General features: G+C 41.2%; 1 protein-coding gene across 3 annotated transcripts in view; it reads right to left on the reverse strand.

Annotated features, from left to right (window-relative positions):
* Window positions 1-5522: 5522 nt before the first annotated feature.
* Window positions 5523-19108, reverse strand: part of LOC310874285 (sodium channel protein type 4 subunit alpha A-like) — a 47604-nt gene continuing 34018 nt past the window's right edge. For 2 of the 3 annotated variants that reach the window (XM_083787021.1, XM_083787023.1), the window contains 10 exons: window positions 16269-16404; window positions 15134-15288; window positions 14838-15011; window positions 14045-14167; window positions 12996-13277; window positions 12717-12770; window positions 12333-12474; window positions 11965-12062; window positions 9506-9776; window positions 5523-9399 (listed from right to left, as the gene is read on the reverse strand). In XM_083787021.1, coding sequence (XP_083643147.1) covers window positions 8117-9399; window positions 9506-9776; window positions 11965-12062; window positions 12333-12474; window positions 12717-12770; window positions 12996-13277; window positions 14045-14167; window positions 14838-15011; window positions 15134-15288; window positions 16269-16404 — 2718 coding nt within the window. In that variant the 3' untranslated portion in view covers window positions 5523-8116. Of the gene's footprint in view, window positions 9400-9505; window positions 9777-11964; window positions 12067-12332; window positions 12475-12716; window positions 12771-12995; window positions 13278-14044; window positions 14168-14837; window positions 15012-15133; window positions 15289-16268; window positions 16405-19108 lie in introns of all 3 variants that reach the window. The other variant, XM_083787022.1, reaches the window with a different exon arrangement.

A 19108-nucleotide genomic window follows, 5' to 3' on the forward strand; every position in this document is an offset into this window, starting at 1 on the left:
AGAATGCAAATCGACAGTAGAAATGTCAACGGAGTGACGAAGGGTCTCCTCATACGATGGTGGAGGCTGTAGGATACCACAAAGCAATCACACTGGTTAAAAGTTTTAAGGTTGGGCATAGTTTTACTGAGGTTAAGTTTGGGAATAGGGTTAGGTTTTGGCACCGTTTTACTGAGGTTAAGGTTCGGAATAAGGTTAGGTTTAACCGTTTAGGCATAGTTTACTGAGGTCACGTTAAGAGTACCAGGTACCAGTACCAGGTACCAGTACTGTTCTACCATTCCGCCGGCTGTACGTCCGAGGTGTTTTGAGGCGAGCGTTCTGGTATTCATTGGAACTCATCTAAACTTGTATTACAAGTAGATACATTATGCATTATTTTGGTTTCATTATTCGGTACAATATATTACAAAGGTGGAATGTAACTATAAGTATGAGTTAATTATATTTCCATTTCTTACTTCTTAATAATTCTACTCAACTACATATATTTGACAGTAGCCTATAGTCACTTTTCAAATTACTACAAATTATGAATCAATTAATACATGATTATATATTTTAGAGATTAAGCTATGCAGCAGTATATAAAGTAATTTAATCAAGCGCCAACTTTTCCAGGTGCAACTTTACAGTGATTAATCCATTAAAGTCGGCCATATCAGCCTGCCAAAAAAGATAGTCATTGTCTCCACCAGGCTGAAGGCATGGGGAGATGTATGTTTTGCACTCTGTCCATCCGTGTGTGAGTGTGTGTGCGTCCGTCTTTTACCAGCTAATATCCGGCACCGTTAAACCCGGTCGATGCCAAATTTTGCACACACACTCCCTGGATGCCAACACCTCTGCCACAAATATTCCAGAACGGCCTGTTATAGCGCCACCAGGAGGCCTACTACACATTTTTTTATATTACTCCTCCAGATTCTGTCCAAAAATACCGCAAATCGTTACCCGCTATCTCTATAGTCATGTTTTCAAGACGGATCTGTCCGATATTTCATATTCCATCCTAATTGGCTAACATTGGCTTCCAAAGTTTGCAGGATTGGCCCGATTTGAACAAAAAGCCTCAAATCATGAACGCAGCGTGCAATTACGTGACATTTTTCACAGACTTTCCTACTAGGCTGAGGAATATATCCCACCCTTTTCACATTGGCCTGTTATAGCGCCAGGAGGCCACAACCTGACCTGTCCTGGTGGAGCCCTGAGCCCTGAGTGGCACTTTATCTAGTTTTGTATTTTAATTGCTGAATTTGCTGTAATTGCTGTATTTTAATGATTCTCAGATGGGAATTATTTTACTTTCGCTGCTTTAAGTACATTCTGATGCAAATACCTTTGTACTTTTGTATTTTGAATACAGGACCTGGTAGAACTACTTTTACTACATATCTAGAAACAAAGTCACCTGGGGTTTGTGTGGTCAAAATCATTAATTTATCGTAGAAGAGCATACAAATGGACCAGTGAGGCTATATTTATACTACTCTTCTGAGTTAACGTAACAAGGATTTGTGTGCTGATGTGGTATGATCAGCATGTCTCTAGTTAGTGGTAGGCTACTCAACTCCTATACTTGAGTTAAAGTATAGATCCTGGTCAAATAATATTACCCAACAACAAGTGAAACCTGCAATATGTACTTGAGTTAAAGTACTTGCTTTAAAAAAATGCTTAAAAAGTATTAAAAAGTGCATGCTTTTCGTTACTGTACGCCAGTTCAACATAATGACTCACCTCACACTCAGTGTGGGATCTGTCGAGACCAAAGCGCTGTGCAATCATCCAGTGGATCCGTCTCTGTCTGTCCTTTTTACGGACACTCTCGTAGGAAGGGAGCCGCGGAGGAGGTCCGTCCAGGTGGTAGTGGTTTGGCTTTCCAATGAGAAACGGCCTACCTGGAAGCTGCATTATGTACATAGGCTACATCATTCCACTCCCTCAAGTTCTGACACTAACTTTTCACATGAAAATGTGAATGTCAAGTGTGAACACTGAACATCAACGGGATATAGCCTATAATGCTATAATGAATGAGTGCATGCCTATTTTTGGCTAAACATATTTACTGTAGATAGTGTGGTAAAGAAGTTAACTGTTTACCTGAGTTCCAGGTGTGACCTGGTGAATGGCAGCACTATGCTCATCATATGGACAGCCCACCAAAGAATGCCTGCTGTGATACTGTGGAGGAGAATCCTACACAGTGAAATCCCAGTGTTAATCAAACGCAGATGGATCCCTTGCATTCCATCTGCACACTCTGAGTGAAATGAACACTAGCCTAATGATTGTACTATGTATAAGTGCAATGACTGACTGGCCAAAGCAATTGTTCAAACTTAAACTGCTGAAAATCAAATGGCTTCATCCATTTCCATTTGTCATTGGGAACAGCACATGTGAATAGAGAAGGCTCAATACTATTCATATTTTTATTATCCAAGGTTTGGGGATAATTACATTAATAACATTGATAAATGTCAAATATTTAATTATTGTGTAAATATAAACAAGCACGTTCAAAGGCTGACTTGTTCATATTGGTTCGAACAAACAACGCTTTCCGCATGCATGCTTCTGTTTATATTTACAAAATGTTTAACATTTGACATTGCCTTTTATCAATGTAATTAAATGCTGTGAATCATTGTTATCATACATGTTCATATAAATTTGACACGTCACTGTGGTAAATGGTGCATTTATATAGCGCCTTTATCCAAGGCGCTCGGCTTTACATAGATAGGAAACCATGCAAGGCACCAACCAGCACATCAGGAGCAATTAGGGCTTCAGCGTCTTGCTCAAGGACACTTTGACACCAACTCTGGGGGAGCCCAGGATCGAACTGGCAACCTTGCGGTTGCCATCCAGCCACTCTACCCCTGAGCCACCGCCTACTGTGCTACGTTACATATTTATTATTATATATTTAATCAAATCACACTTTCTATAGGATATATTTGTGTGAATACTATTCAAGCATGCATAAGCTGCATATTAATAATTAATAATCCCATATTAAACAATAAGCCTGTGAAGATAGCTTTATTTTATTTGGTGTCTTGGTGGTTTTTCTTACTGTACAGTGAGAGCCACGGAAGAGTCCATCTCTGCAGCAGAAAGGTTCCTTTCTATAAAGGGCCACCAGCAGCATTAGAATCACTATGAAGAAGACCATGCACGACACTGGAGGAGGAGAGCAACAGTGCAAACTTGTAAAAGAAAGAAAGAAAAAAACAACGAATAAAAAAGTTTAGGCTAGGCCTATTTCCTTTCAAATTAATGAAAAGAAATTGTACAAATAAATCACAAATGTTAATACCGATAACTAAGATCATGTTTAATTGGATTTCCCTGGTAGCCTAGCTATGTGCAAACTGACACAAAAGGCAATTTATCACATTTCACTCACCTGAAGTCACAATGATCGTAAGTTGATCTGCTGTCAGTGGAGGCTCCGTGACTGTTGAAGACATTTTTCTAATTCACCACGCTACAGACATCTCTGTTTCCCTTAAAGAAATAAGTCGTTATTTCACTGTTATGTTGACACAAACTTGAGATAGGCCCCCACAGAAACGCCCATGAGCACTGTGCAGGTGCGTCTTCGTCATGCACCAGGCCTACTCAATAAATATTTTAATTAATATAGCCTATAGTTACCAAATCTTGACTGCTGGTCAAATATTACCATGTCATCTCAAAGAAAGCCGTTGTCTTGACAAACAAACATTTAACTAATTTAAAACCATGTCATCACATTTCGCCTTCCCCTTGGTCCCTATACATTGTATGTGTGCACCCTCTGGTGGATGTTATTGGAGACGCAGAAATATGAAGTTGGCCAAGAAACCTCATTCATTATCAAGGGGCCAGTTGAACCCCACACAGTAAAGTGGCAGAGTAAATATATTGCTAAGAAAGCAATAATAAATATTCATGCCAAGAGAACATATAACATGTTTCCAAATTAATTTAATAAAACTGTTATATACGGTTAAATATATTAATTCTGTGCCAGTCGAATGGAATATCTCTAGCCGGCCTCCAACAAGATGCAGCTAATACCCTCGCCCTGGCAGAAACATGGGTGTGGAACATGCAGTGCGGTGAGGTTGAACAAACTGCCAACCACATAAAATCACCACCACCTGTCCCCTGTAAAGCTGGCTTTGAAAGACTAAAGTGACACATAAACAGGCTGGTAAAATGTTAAAGACATGTAGTAAGAGCAGGTGAGTAATAGAGTGGCCTGTAGCCAATCTATACTTGACTAGGGTGTCAATAAAGACATTTAAAAAATGTGTCATACACCCGGCCTCAGCCAAGAGTTTGGATATGCACCATCTGGGCATGGATGCAGATTCCAAATTCCAAAAATAACAAGGAGAGCTATCAGCATGGTAGGCTATTGTGAATACCTACATTGCAAAACAAATGTCCTCTTCTGAAGACATCAACATTTTCCACCTAGGGCTGCCGCAGCTCAGCTGCACCTTCCTCACAAGCGTCTCACCAAGCTGCTTCTAGTTAAACTTAGTTAAATCAACCAAGGCTCCTGTTCTGTCACTGGTCTGAAACACCCTCTTTCCCGAATCCCTTCTCTGTCCCTTATTCTCCATAAATATAAGGCTTCTTTAGACTGTGACAAGCACCGCTTTCATTTGTCAGACTCAGATTGTATTAAGATCCAAACAGCATGACTACTTGCATATGTATCTGCCCCCAATAAGGTACTGTACTGTACTCAAATCTGGCATTTTCACTGTGCTGTCAAGAGACCAAAAATAATACTAGAGATGTCCCGATACTGTATCGGTATCGGAAAAGTATCGGATCGGCCCTTATTTGGTCATATATTATCGGGTCATACTGGTATCGGCGAATATGCCAGTCTAACCACAGATCCGACACAGGAGTAAGCGGGTGACACTATGGCAGCTAAATAAAATGTTGGGGCATGTGGAGTTTGCTTTGTAGTTGCCCAAACATATAAACAACACGAGATATATAGCTAGATAGCTATAAACATTATTCCCGGTCGGTGGACTTCAAAATAAGATTTATTTTCTTTTTGTATTATTATAAATATAATATATATAATATATTATTCTCTGGTATCGGTATCGGCTAACACAGAAATTGTGGTATTGGGATCGGAAATGAAAAAAGGGACATCCCTAAATACTACATATTAAAACAAAACCTATTGGTGTACTATTTAGTACCATCTGCCACCAATGAGGTAATCAAATAAAATACACAAACATAGCAACCATTGGTGGGCACTATAAGCTACATTATGGCTGCTTTGGAGTATACTGCAGAGAGCTGGCAGAGCCTTAATGCTTCCTGAAGCAAACCCCCCCCCCCCCCCCCCCCCCCCCCAAATAACCATATTTGAAAACTGGGGAACTTCTTCACCACATTGGCTGTGCTAGGCATCAGCGCATGGGCATCAGCTGCAACATGTTCACCACCAACATACAAAAAAGACCATTCACATTCCCTACTAGTAATGTAACTGTTTTATTCTAACAACATAAGGTATTTGTTAATAAAATGATTTATATACAATATAGAGAAGGGAAAAAAAGTAGTAAAGAAGTAAAACTTGAACAAAATGTACAATGTATGTACAGGCAAAATTGATTGTGGGTGTAACAGACCAGTGAAGCATTGTGTGACTCGCCAGATAAAAAAAAAGGTAAACAAGGTGCATATTGTCATTTACATGATCGTACTGCAGCACTGACAATCTCAAGTAGAATCTCTTTGGGTCTCAAACACTTTGATAGGAATAACAGCCATTTTATGGCATCATAAGACAAAGAGAGCCCTTGCAGTTGATACATTCTTCTTTTTGTTTTCCAGGAATTTGCACAGAGTGAAACACACAAACAAGGTAGGCTATGCAAGTAGGCATACTCTATTGTGTTTCAGTCTGAAAGGTCATAACCCATGTACATGAATATACATAAGATCTATACAACTGTGAAAGTGCTTATGCCGTTCACTTGTATTTTGCAAGGTAAGACATTTAAACAATTTAAGACTTGCACAACAGTAAAATAGCTTTTCATTCAAGAAACAGACTTGAAATTCTAGCTCCAATATCCTATAGCAGTGGTTCTCAAAGTGAGGTCAGGGGACCCCGAAGTGTTCCTGAACCCTTCAGTGATACACAGCCTGGTGACCAGACTGTGTATTGACTATTCAAATTCTCCACTGTGATCTCCTCACCTACAGTAGACGGTTGTAGAATAAGAATTCTGTTGTATACTACAGAATACTCTTTTATGGGAGTCCTTGGCACAAAATCTTTCCAATTGGGGTCTGCGGCCTAGTATCTATCAATCCGGGTGTCCTTGACATGAAAACTTTGAGAACCAATGGACTATAGGCAATGGTTAATGAGAGAGTGGTAAGGGTCCTATAATAATAAGAGTTAAACCTTTGTGGTATATTTCAACATTATACAGTTTAGGTAAATGTGTTGCAAACATGAAATGGTACAAACATTATTCTATAGACAAAACATTTTGGACAGACATCCGCTAGGCGCTAGCTTACTTATTCTGTCACACAAATATGCTAATGTAAACATAACATAATAGAGTTTGACAGTTACAGACAACCCTTAAACCTGAAAATGAAAACAAGAAGAGACTGCTCGCTTTGCGGAAGTGGATATTGATGTGTGATCCATGATTTTGAGTTTGCATGACAAAGTAACCACAAATAGGATATTGTATTGGTCATACACAGACATTAAATCAAGTTAGAGCTGGTAAAGACTAAAGCGTATCAATTACAAACTGTTTGAAAGTGACCTGTAGGTGGATATTACTAGTGCAATTTAAACTGGGTTTTTCAGAGTTAGCATAGCCTGCTCTGTCAATAAAGGCGTTGACTTTAAGGTTTTGTCGGGTAAATAGAGATCAGGGATTCATTGGTGGACTGGGATAATACATTAGTACTAGCATATACTTCAGATAAAATTGTATATACACTACTAAATTAATACTTTTATAGAAGAAAACAATATAACATTTTCTATGCGATATCCTCTACATGTGATTCCATATAAAAGTGACTTTAAGTAGGCAGGAATTTGCTTCCTTTTATTAAAAAAACGTTTTAAAGTGACTCAGAATTTTCAACTGGGTATTTACGTATGTGGTGAAGTGTTTAATCATTACAAAATTTAGTTGAAAAAGAAGACGGCATTAAAAGCTAATTCGTGTTTTTTTCCCCCGTGTGATACTATGGCAGAATATATGCTGAATGAATGGGAATCGGGATGGCATCTATCAAACAAGACATTGTAATGTGTCCGCTCGTGCACACACACACACACACACACACACACACACACACACACACACACACACACACACACACACACACACACACACACACACACACACACACATACACACACACACACACACACACACACACACACACACACACACACACACACACACACACACACACACACACACAGGATATTCCCATACAGCAGGTAATGCAGACTTGCAAGCATTTACTAGCAGCTAGCCAGAAAACAAACACACACACTCACACAAAGCTAATGTCCGGGTATAGCTCAGTCGGTGGAGTATGGTCAGTCGGTCAGTGGATGCTTTAAACCACAAGGTTCTGGGTTCAATCCCTGACACCCCCCACTCAGCACATGAGTAGCATAGCTGGGGTATCTACAACATGCGTTAAGTACTGCAAGCTGATGGGGCTCCACCTCAACAATGACACCCTCCTTGGGCTGATAAAGACAAAAGTCACTCTGACCTACTTAATCAAGATGAATGCTGCTTCTACCAGTCCCATCCATTCACATTTGGCGGTGGATATATTGTGATAATATTTACATTGTAATTAGGAGAGAAGAAAATTCTGTGCATACATTGTGATAATTTTGACATTGTAATTAGGAGAGAAGAAAATTACAGTTATAATTAGATTTTTACACTTCTCTCAGGCCAATTAATAATTTCTGGATCACTTGGGGGAAGAACAAAACAGGAATTATTGAAGTTTCTTCAAACAGAGGGATACACAGTGAATTTCCTTGTACTGTGTGTTATACAACCGTTTCTCGCAAGGTGGAGAGCTGTAGGTGGGGGGCAGAGTGTAGCATGACCTCATTGGTGACCTCTACAGGCACAACCATGAGATTCGGCCCAAACGGTTCTGCCCCGTTCGGGGACCCAGTATCATGTGACAGAGTCTCTGGATCAACATGGCCCGGGCACTGTGGCCCTCGTAACGAAGCCTGATCCATCTCTTCTGCAAGGTCCGCCTTGCTCCCATAGAACATTTCCATTTTCCGTGCCAGCAGGCCCTCTGTTTCCGGCGCATCCTCATCCATCCTCTTCAACCTCTTGGAGCGGCGAATGAAGGAGGCATGACGTATGGAGCGTTTGAGCAGACGCTTGCGGTAGGCCCTCTGGATGACCACGGCAGCCCACTCCTGCTCTTTGTGGCGTAGAGTCGTGGTGATGGGCGCAAATGAGTCTGAGGTGGGGTTGTTCAAGATGAAAGAGACCTGGATGCTCTCCCTCATCGCTGCCATCTCCACCGTGTCTCCCAGGACCATCTGACAGACGGCCGCCAAGATGTCCAGGCAGTGAATCCTGTCCCCGATCACAAGGGGCATGTCCATTGTGATCAGACGGAGCCGGTTGGGCTTGGCCACCCTCAGCGGCGCCTGCAGCGCGTCGCAGAAATTGGAAATCTGCAAGTAGTGGATGAACTGGGTGCCCTCCAGGTCAAACTTTTCCCAGGTCTCGTAGAACATGTCGAAGTCTTCCTCGCACAGTGCGTCACCGCTCTCCTCCTGGGCCACATTGAAGTTCTCCAAGATGATGGCGATATACATGTTAACCACCACCAAGAAGGAGATGATGAGGTAGCTGCAGAAGAACATCATGCCCATCCCTGGGTTGCCGCAATTTCCCTTCACGTCCGAGCCAGGGTTCTCAAAGTCTGGATCACAGTCGGGATATTCCGTGTTCATGATGGGGAGCAAAAGGCCGTCCCATCCCGCTGATGTCGTAACTTGAAACAGGCAGACGAGGCTGCCGCCAAACGTCTCAAAATTAAACATGTCGTCTATGCCGGCCTGCTTCTTGACATAGGCAAAGTTGGACATGCCAAAAATGGACCAGATAAACATGATCAAGAATAGTAGGAGGCCGATATTGAATAAGGCAGGAAGAGACATCATCAGAGCAAACATCAGTGTCCGAATACCCTTGGCTCCTTTGATGAGGCGCAGAATCCTGCCTATTCTGGCCAGTCGGATCACTCTGAACAGAGTGGGAGACACAAAATACTTCTCTATGATATCAGCAAGCAATAACCCTGAAATGAAATGAAAAGCACAGAAGTTAGGAACTGTATGTATTTTCCTCCTTACCATGATTAAAGTAGAATTCTAAAATTCTAAACTGTATTCTCTGAAACATACCGCATATAGACAAGATGACCACGACAAAGTCAAAAACGTTCCATCCAATGGTAAAGAAGTATTGTCGCAGGGCAAACATCTTTAATACGCACTCTCCGGTGAAGACAATGATGAAGGCAAGGTTGATTTTAAAGAGGAACTCATCTGTCTCTGCACTTTGGTTGTCCGTCTCCACCATCATGGTCACCATGTTGAGGCAAATGAGGACCATGATGAAGATGTCAAACATCTGCAGACTGATGAAGTCATAAACGACTCCCAGGATTGGGTTCTTCAGACGTGAGAGAGAAACACATTCATGTTATTGACTTTCAAAATGGACTAAAGTCAAAGTCTAAAGTGTTTGAGACACACATTGTAGCAATGTGTGTTTCATACACAACTGAGCTAGAGCTCAGGTGTGAAAATATAATTATATATTATTATTATTATTATTATTACCGGTACATATACTAGTCCTTACCCGTTGTGAGATATTGCCCCCTCATAAATATCTTTAATTGCCGTTCATTTTAACTTGTATAATATATTTGTGTGTTTTTTTAATGAATAAAAACAGCACTATAACATGAAAGTATTCGTACAAATGCATGGTAGGGAAATATGTTCATGGCAAGGACCGCAACATTTACACTTATTAGCCCACAGACCCCCATTTGAAAAGTATGAAGGCCCCCCAGTTTGACATGCAGCACAGAAACTATAGACAGTCGCACAGGTACTCCCAAATGTATTTTGTGAGTCGCACAGATCAAATTGTAGGTGCATTTGCGTCCAAAATGTGCACAATTCTGAGCTCTGGCTTGAGAAAACTCATGGCTTTTGCAACCTGTGATGTTGTGAGCTTGTAGATTAGCTGCTTTCGCCAGAAGCGTGCGCTTTATCACCCCAAAAGCATGTTTTTGCAACAAACGTTTAGCGCTTTATCTCCCCAAAAGCATGTTTTTGCAACAAACTTTTGAAATTTCTGAATTTGCGGCGCCCCCTATGGCTGAAATGTGGGGTGGATTGGACATTCCGTTGGTGATTTGTGTCATTTTTGGTAAAACAGGCCCCTTTGGACGCCGATTACAGCCGAACGATACGGACTATGGCTGTGACGTTTTCATCGGATAGGTCCAGAGATCGTGTGTACCGATTATTGTGAGATTTGCACAAAAGCTGTAGGTGGAAGAGCAAAATGTGTGTTTTAAAGAAATTTCTAAATGGCTGAAAATCTATCCTGTGATATAATTTTAGATTTTACGACCTACGATTCAAGAGTTATAAGGCGAAATGTAAAGTGGGCTGTTATAGCGCCACCATGACGCCGACTGATTATATTCATTACATTACTTTTAATAATTATTATGAACAAGTGTTGTAACTGTAGCTCAGGCGGTTTCTGAGAGAAAAATACTATCCACTTACATTTTCTCATGTAAGTGGATGGGAATATTTAATTCACTAATAAATTCATATTCACTAATACCTCCATATTATTATGGTCAATGCCTGTGTGAAAAGTGGGAGCGATTGGTGCAGGCAGTGAGGAGCTATGGCAGTGTTTCTGACACACAGACATTCATTCAGACAGACATTGAGTTAATTATAGTATGATGATGATGATAATTATTATGTGTTGACAGTGTGCCCTGGTTTAAGACAACATGATGAACAGGAGCTATGCGATTAGCCAATCACAGTGATGGGGGCAGAGTCGGAATATACAGAGTATTCCAGTCTACCTCTGAATTCCATGTCTTTTATCTGGCTATAAACACTGATTTGGTGCATTGCCATATAAAACAAGTGCTGAATCAAGTGTCTGTTGCTTTGAGAAACACATTTTTGTGTACTTTTAAAGGTATATTCAGTGATTTCACTTAATTCAAATATCACTTATTTTTTTGTTTTGTTGTGATAATCCTCCCTACTATAGAGTGTGCTGACCATATAAGGAGTTCCTCCCTGTCCCCAGTTAACCCCTGGGGGTCAAAAAACCTTAGGTTTCGTTTTTGACTCTCTATCCTGATTGGACGAAAGGCTGGGTCCCACAGCCAAAAACGGTTTTTTGACGGTTTTTTGAGTGAAATCACTGAATATACCTTTAAACCTTAGTGTCTAGCATAATGAATCATAACTCTGTATGGGCTGTGCCCATGCAAGTACCTGTATAATTGGATTTGAGGTATTCTGTGATCTGTGTTATTTGGATGACAAATCACTATTCTGCCTCTGTTGATTGATCTGACCGCAGGCATTTTGTTTTCAAAAGAAAATAAATGCATGCATATACTTGAATGGACAGTCCTTCCTAAAATGTTGATAATCGTAAGCAAATAAATAAATGTGGGACAATGCAGTAGCCTGACTCTGCATTGTTGCAAAGTCACATTGGTCCTGCATCATCTGGGTTTATTATGCAATAATGGCCGACTCACTGTACTTTATCTCTACAGAATGAGGCTGTAACCTACTGTTGGTCGTGGGATGGGTTTCACTGGCTTCTTGGAACCAAGTTTCTTCATGGCATCATAGTATTTCTTTTGTTCCTCAGTCATGAAGAGGTCTTTATCTCCGTGAAGGGATAACCCAAAGAAATGTATAGTCATTATATGCAGTCAGTATTTAAAATTGAATTATGGGTGTAATGTACACAGCAACATGATATTGCTAGGTCTTCAAGGGTCCACCCGAACCAAAAACCTGAGGTTCTGTAATAATATCCCATAATCAATTGGATCTCGGAACGAATTTCAGAGGTCCATTAGGGTTCAGGTCCATCATTTCGGACCCATGAAGACCTCAAAATAATGTAATTCTTAATTCAAACAGTATATGGCACTCATCTTTTTCTTCTGCTGGTTGAAATTGTCAATTATGACACCGATGAAGAGATTTAGTGTGAAGAACGAGCCAAAGATGATGAAGATGACAAAGTACATGTACATGTAAAGGTTGATCTCATATGAAGGCTGCTCCCCCACCTAAAGTTTTTAAAAAAAGTTGTCACTTTTGGGTAAATTTATTAATTTATGTATTATGTACAGTAGCAATTTAATAAGCGGGATAATGAAGCCACCGCCACTCCGCGTCGGTGGCTAATCACGCTGTCAGTGATATACAACAATGACCACCTAGCTATTCATTATCCATTGCATAATGTATAATATATCAAATCCATTTAGATACAAATACACTAATATGCTGACACTCACTAAACACTCACCTCTCGCGAGTCCACAGCAGCGTACATTATATCCATCCAGCCTTTGAATGTTGACTGCAAATAAAAAACACATTTAAATGAAAATGTATCTACAGTACACATAAATGTTACTAAATGGATACATTGAGGACTTAACTGTGTAGGTCTATCTCAAGTTACATTTTATTGTCATACATGAATTTGCTGTTTAGAACATAATAACAAGAAAGGGATGCTCCACAGAGTGAACATACATTGTGTTCAGCACAGGTATATATTGGTGAAAACAGTCTTCCTCACCACTTGAAGTAAAGATAGGTACCCCAATCCAACGTTGTCATAGTTGACCTTGACGTTGGTCCAGTGGGCCTGCTGTGTGGCCTCTTTGAGGGCCATGCAGTCACTGAAGTTGTTCACCTCACTCATGGGGAACAGCTCATCTGTCGTGGTGTTGACGCAGCGATAGAACTTTCCAGCAAACAGGTTGACCCCCATGATGCTGAAGATGAGCCAGAAGATGAGACACACCAGCAGCACGTTGAAGATGGAGGGAATGGCTCCAACGAGAGCGTTCACCACCACCTGCACAGCAGACAACAGTTTTCATTTACCAGTAGTCAACTGTGTCCACAGGGTGGCACTAACTGAAGGGAGCTGCATACTGGGATAGAGTAGCATACTGGGAAAACCTAAATGTCCCACTTTCATCAAAAGTCCATAATTACCGGTATTATCATTTGTATTGCTCCTTATATGCTGTCTAAAAAAACCATTTATCATTTAGCAGTTTTGGACAGTTTTGGAAGTTATGAACATTTCATTATATTTTCTCCAGGGACTATTGTTTTATTACCTTTTCAAATCAATCCATCCTTTATAATTGCATTAAAACACAATGCCATGGCAATGTAACTTTGACAAAAACACAATTTTCTAAATAGATTATCAAATCATATCATATCATATCATATACTGAAATGAATGGAATCCAATGGCTCAACAAATCATGGTTTGGTTTGGAAACTTTGATCAGTCAGCAGTAATGTCAAGTATACATTGTGAGCCATAGTCAGTGACAACCATGGCCACCAGTTAACAGTCTGTTCCTTCAAAACATCAAAGTGTCCTTACCTCAGCCAAATGTTATATTCCACCCAGCCAGGTGTAAGCATGCAGTCTGCAATCATGGTAAGGAAAAGCCAGTCGAGTTAGTATAATAATGCAATCATTGTTGGCATTCGTAGAACAATGTTAGGTATGCAGATTATACACGTTTTATGGCACAGTACTCAGTAGTACTGTGTGTGCATAATATTATGGCAAATTTGGGTTTATAGCCTATTACTTACCCTCATTCCTTCAAATCTTGAAAGTGCTCGGAGAGGTCTTAGGGCCCTTAGCGTTCTGAGAGATTTGATTGGTCCAAGGTCAGAGTAGCCTATCCAGCTGGCAACCAAACTAATAATGGATATCTGTAGAAGAATGAAAACATGTCTTATTTAAGGGCTGTAAAGGTCTTTAAAATGAACTATAGTCGCATGTCTCAGGATGTAGACTAGGCTGCTTGGGAAAGCATCACGGTTCCATCCCCAGCTCCCCCTGGGTTACTGTGGTTTCCTCCACTGTCAGTATGTGAATGTACAGTATGTGTGATTGGGTGAATGTAATGCATGTGCCCCCCTTTTTGGGATGTTTTTTTAACCTTATTGTATGCCTGTATGAGCTATGGGAATCCTCTGAATTTCCCCTCAGGGATCAATAAAGTATCTATCTATCTTGTGAAGTGATTTGAATAAATGTGCTATATAAATGCAGTAATGCACCATTTGCTATTTACCACTGGCCTCTACTGGTTGAAACCTTTAACCAGGTTGCATTGCTGGCAGCAGCACAATTGCGATGTAAGTACAGTAACCATTTAACCACTGACACTTGAGGTATAACAGATGCTAACATCACGATTGGTGATGTTTCAAATCATTATTCTACTACACGTGACTTGGGTTAAACTGAATATGTATACAAAATTCCATGCAAAACTGAAAGCATTTGTATTTAAACCAATGAACCAAGGTAAAGTTAAACAGCATCGTGTCAATTTTACATGAATGTGTGTAACAAAAGCTCGGCATAAAAACTTACACCCACAATGAAGAAGTCCAACCAGCACCAGGCATTGGTGAAGTAGGTCTTGTAGCCATACGCCAGCCACTTAAGGAGCATCTCAATGATAAAGACATAGGTGAAAACTTTATCGGCGTACTCAAGGATAATTTTGATAGTTCGCCGTCTCTCGATGTGTATGTCTTCAAACGCCTGTGAAAGGTAGTAGATGTTAAACACTAGATGTAAAAGACTAAAAAACTAATCTCAATGTATGGGAAAACAAAGATGAATAAATGCTCATTACTGATTCATGATTCGCTGACAGCACTCACAAGAGCTCCACTGCTGAGGAGGATCATGAAGATGATGAAAGTCTCAAAGTAGTCGTGCTCTACGATGGTGAAGCACGTCCGTCTGAGGTTCCACCATTTCTTGCCAGGACCCTGAGTGATGTCCGCAGTTAGACAAGGCCAGCGCCTCACGCAGTCTGAGGGGAGAGGGACGTTGTCCACATTAGTCTCAATAAAAGTCTGTCCATAATGCGCTCAAAATCTCACATAACTATTAGGGCTGCAAATAACTGTTATTTTCATAATCACAATGTTCAACTATTTGATAAATGTATGTGATTAAATTAGACCACAAAATAACTGTAGATGAGGTAATAAAGTACAAAATGGTGGTAAATGACATCACAAGGCCCGGGCCGCAGCTGAGCAGTCCAGGCACCTAGGCCGGTAATCCAGCCTGACAGCATGTTCGAGTCCCTTTGCCGCATGTCTTCCCCCATCTCTCTCCCCCTTTCCTGTCTAATTACTGTACCCTATCAATAAAGGTTATCCGAATCCAAACAGACATCTCGAAATTGCTTAATACCCAGCAGTCAAATATAACTTTTTTGATTTTGGAACACTGGTAAGCATTCACGTTTGGTGAAATTATTGGAAACATTATCGGACATAATTACTTTCATCGATACATAAATCAAATAGTTTCTATAAAGCTTTAGTTTTCACTTCACAATATTACCTAGTGCGGTTAACCACTCCCCCATGTGATTTCAAGGGGGAGTGGTTAACCACAGACACTGTGGACAAAATAACTTGTGTCTGTTGTATTGTAGCCTCGGAAACCCAGACGTTTTTATTTCCAGGGAGGGAAAAAAAAGTCTGGGTCCGAGTCCACTTCAATTCGGCATAGAGTAGCGCAAACGTCGATCACTCTCTGCTGATTTTGGATTGTCTGCATCTTTGTTAAATTGACGCACACACGCACACATGTACACACACACACACACACACACACACACACTCCTCTCTCTCTCTCTCTCTGTCGCTCTAATTAATCAGTCTCATGTCGCGCAGCTGTGTCTAGATTCTCCCGGCGGATCCGGCCGGGAGCTGCCTGCCTATGCCATAGAAAGCATAGGTGGACCCCAGGCTAGTTGTATTGTGGTTCTGCTCATACTGTCAGTGAAGCAGGACTCTGGTTCCACCGGCTCAGCCTCTTCCTCTTCCTCTGGTTCAGGCTCAGGCTCAGGCGGCTGGTAGTCCACTGTGCTACATACCGAAGAATCATCATCATCATCCAATGCAGCCATCAGCTAGAAAGAAAGAAAGAAAGAAAGAAAGAAAGAAAGAAAGAAAGAAAGAAAGAAAGAAAGAAAGAAAGAAAGAAAGAAAGAAAGAAAAGAACTGAGCATTCATAAATAAATGAATGAATGAATGCAGTGTGGCTATTTTCAGCAAATTCTTTCTCACATAAACTTGCCTTAATTGCCATAATGATTTTACATAGACCACCTTGCATTGTTTTTTAAAGGTTGCCAATGGTCAGGTTCATCTCAACTCCAGGTGCATGAGACGCTTCAATATAATTGTCCTTCAAAAGGACAGAATCAATTAAGGAGCAAACTTAAATACATTCTCATTAACAGCAAGGTGTCTAATGTGGAATACTATAAACCTAGCAGTGAAGTAGAGTAGGAAAGTGGAGAGGAAGACACTGTAGGCAGGGAAAGCATTGAAGGAAGACTGGTAACATATCCCCCGGACCCCCACTAGCAAGGGTATGCTGTACCTGACTTGAACTCTGTGTCATACAGTATATTGTGATGTCACAGTTTGATAATATGGAGTTATTGTTTTATTTTACCTTTATTTCTGATGGTAGTGAGACAGGAAACAGTAGCTTATGGGAGTGACATGCAGCGAATGGTCCGTCCGGCAGGGAATTGACTCTCTGTCAGGCATTAGAGCTCTGTGATATGCACCCGAACCACTCAGCTATCGGGTCGCCCCAGTGTCACAGTTAAATTAATACATTTCCTCTTGGCAGAGATAGTTTGGTCATCGGACCAGGGTCATGTGGGCTAACTAACCTGACTGAAATTGACTAAAGTCATAGGAGTGGCTGATTTGGAGAAATGGGATTCAGCTGCTCACAAATAGCAGAGATGAATGCAGAAAAGGATCAAAGCTGAGATAAAGCCAGAAGGCTTAATTGTTTCTATTGTGGTCCTTTTGGGGAAGGGATGTACTGTAAGAACTAAGAAGGCAACAACACAATAACAAAAAAACAGACTGAACAATAAGAGACAAACATTACTAGGAAAAGGACAGCACTGGACATGAAAACTGACACAGAGGGTGAGGAATGCAAAAGTTTGGATATCTGCAACTCTGAGAACCGAGCCTGACACTCCTGAATTTTCATTTCGTTTCACTTCATTATCCAGAACATATTTTCTTAATGGGCGTGGCTAGCGATTCAGGGCTGGAGCCAGGCTACTGAGAACCTGGCAAGTAACTCACACATGACACCTCTGCCTGTATCTGATTTTCCACTCCGATTATGACCACCGCCAAATTGTGAAAGTCCGAATTCTGCAAGTTCTGAAAAATTGTGCAATATGTAGCCATTACAGATAAACACAGGGAACTGTATTGTTGTATTTTAAAACAAGAGAGACCATGACAGCCACAGAGAGGCACACTAACTACCGACTACTGGTAATACAGTATGCCACTGGATAATCCGCCATAGTGGGAAACATGGGTATGGGGAGGGGTGAGCAGCAAGGGAGTTTCTCCTGAGGTGTTTCAACAGATCAGGGGGCAGCTTGGTGTGGGGAGCTTGAAATCCTAGTAGGAGCTTAGAGTCTGGGTGACTTTTGACAACATGCTTTAGGAAGGAGGGGAAAGTGCAAAAGCATGTGTACAAACTGGTAGTGTTATCTTCCAGTGAAACCCTCATTCAGCTACTATTGCATTGTAGATCATTCTTAGCAGACAGCTCTTTGCTTTGTCATGGTCCTCATGATAAATTACAGTTCAGGTTCTCTCTGGTTTCTAGCTTCAAGAAATAACAAGCCATAAACCATAACACAAAAGAAAACAAAAGCTTCTTATCAGTGAACTAGAAAAAGTGCCCTTCCGGGCACAGGTCTCCACCAGGTTATCCACAGATCCGTGCAGTTAGAGGTAAAAACACTTTTCGGCCAGTTATAGCGCCACCTTGAGGCTGAGTTGAAATTGTTCATGTGGCATTTCGTCCTCGGCCTAGTGGGAATGTGGGTGCACAATTTCACGGAAATCACGCGATGTGTTCATGATTTGCAGCATTTTGTTTGAAACTGAGCACTCCTGTGAACTGTGGAAGCCAATCTTAACCAATCAGGATGGAGTGTGATAAATCTGAAAAACCCGTTTCGTTGAATGGCTCTAGAGAGACTGTGTACCAATTTGCGTGATGTTTGGACAAAATCTGTAGGTGTACTGTGCAAAAACTTGTTTTGCACAAAGCGGCCTCTTGGTGGCGCTATAACAGGCCGTTGTGGAAAGTTTGGGGCAGAGGTTCATCGTTGGCATCCAGGGAGTGTGTGTGCAAAATTTGGCATCGACCGGGTTAACGGTGAAGTTTTTGCACAAAGCGGCCTCTTGGTGGCGCTATAACAGGCCGTTCTGGAAAGTTTGGGGCAGAGGTTCATCGTTGGCATCCAGGGAGTGTGTGTGCAAAATTTGGCATCGACCGGGTTAACGGTGGCCGAGATTAGCCTGTCACGGACACACGGACGGACGGACGGACACACAAACGGACGGACGGAGTGCAAAACATACTCTCCCCACATGCCTTCGGCCTGGTGGAGACAACTATGTGGTAATATTATTGAGTACCGGTATATCCTACTCACTACCAAAATTAAAGGATAATTCCGGATTAACCATTTCTTACCTTAATCTGATGTTATTATATTCAATAACGAGAGCGCACCATGCCACCACATGCACACTGGGTCTAAAGCTCAA

This window comes from Protomyctophum parallelum (assembly GCF_964188405.1).
Source record: "Protomyctophum parallelum genome assembly, chromosome: 17".
Lineage (NCBI taxonomy): Eukaryota > Metazoa > Chordata > Actinopteri > Myctophiformes > Myctophidae > Protomyctophum > Protomyctophum parallelum.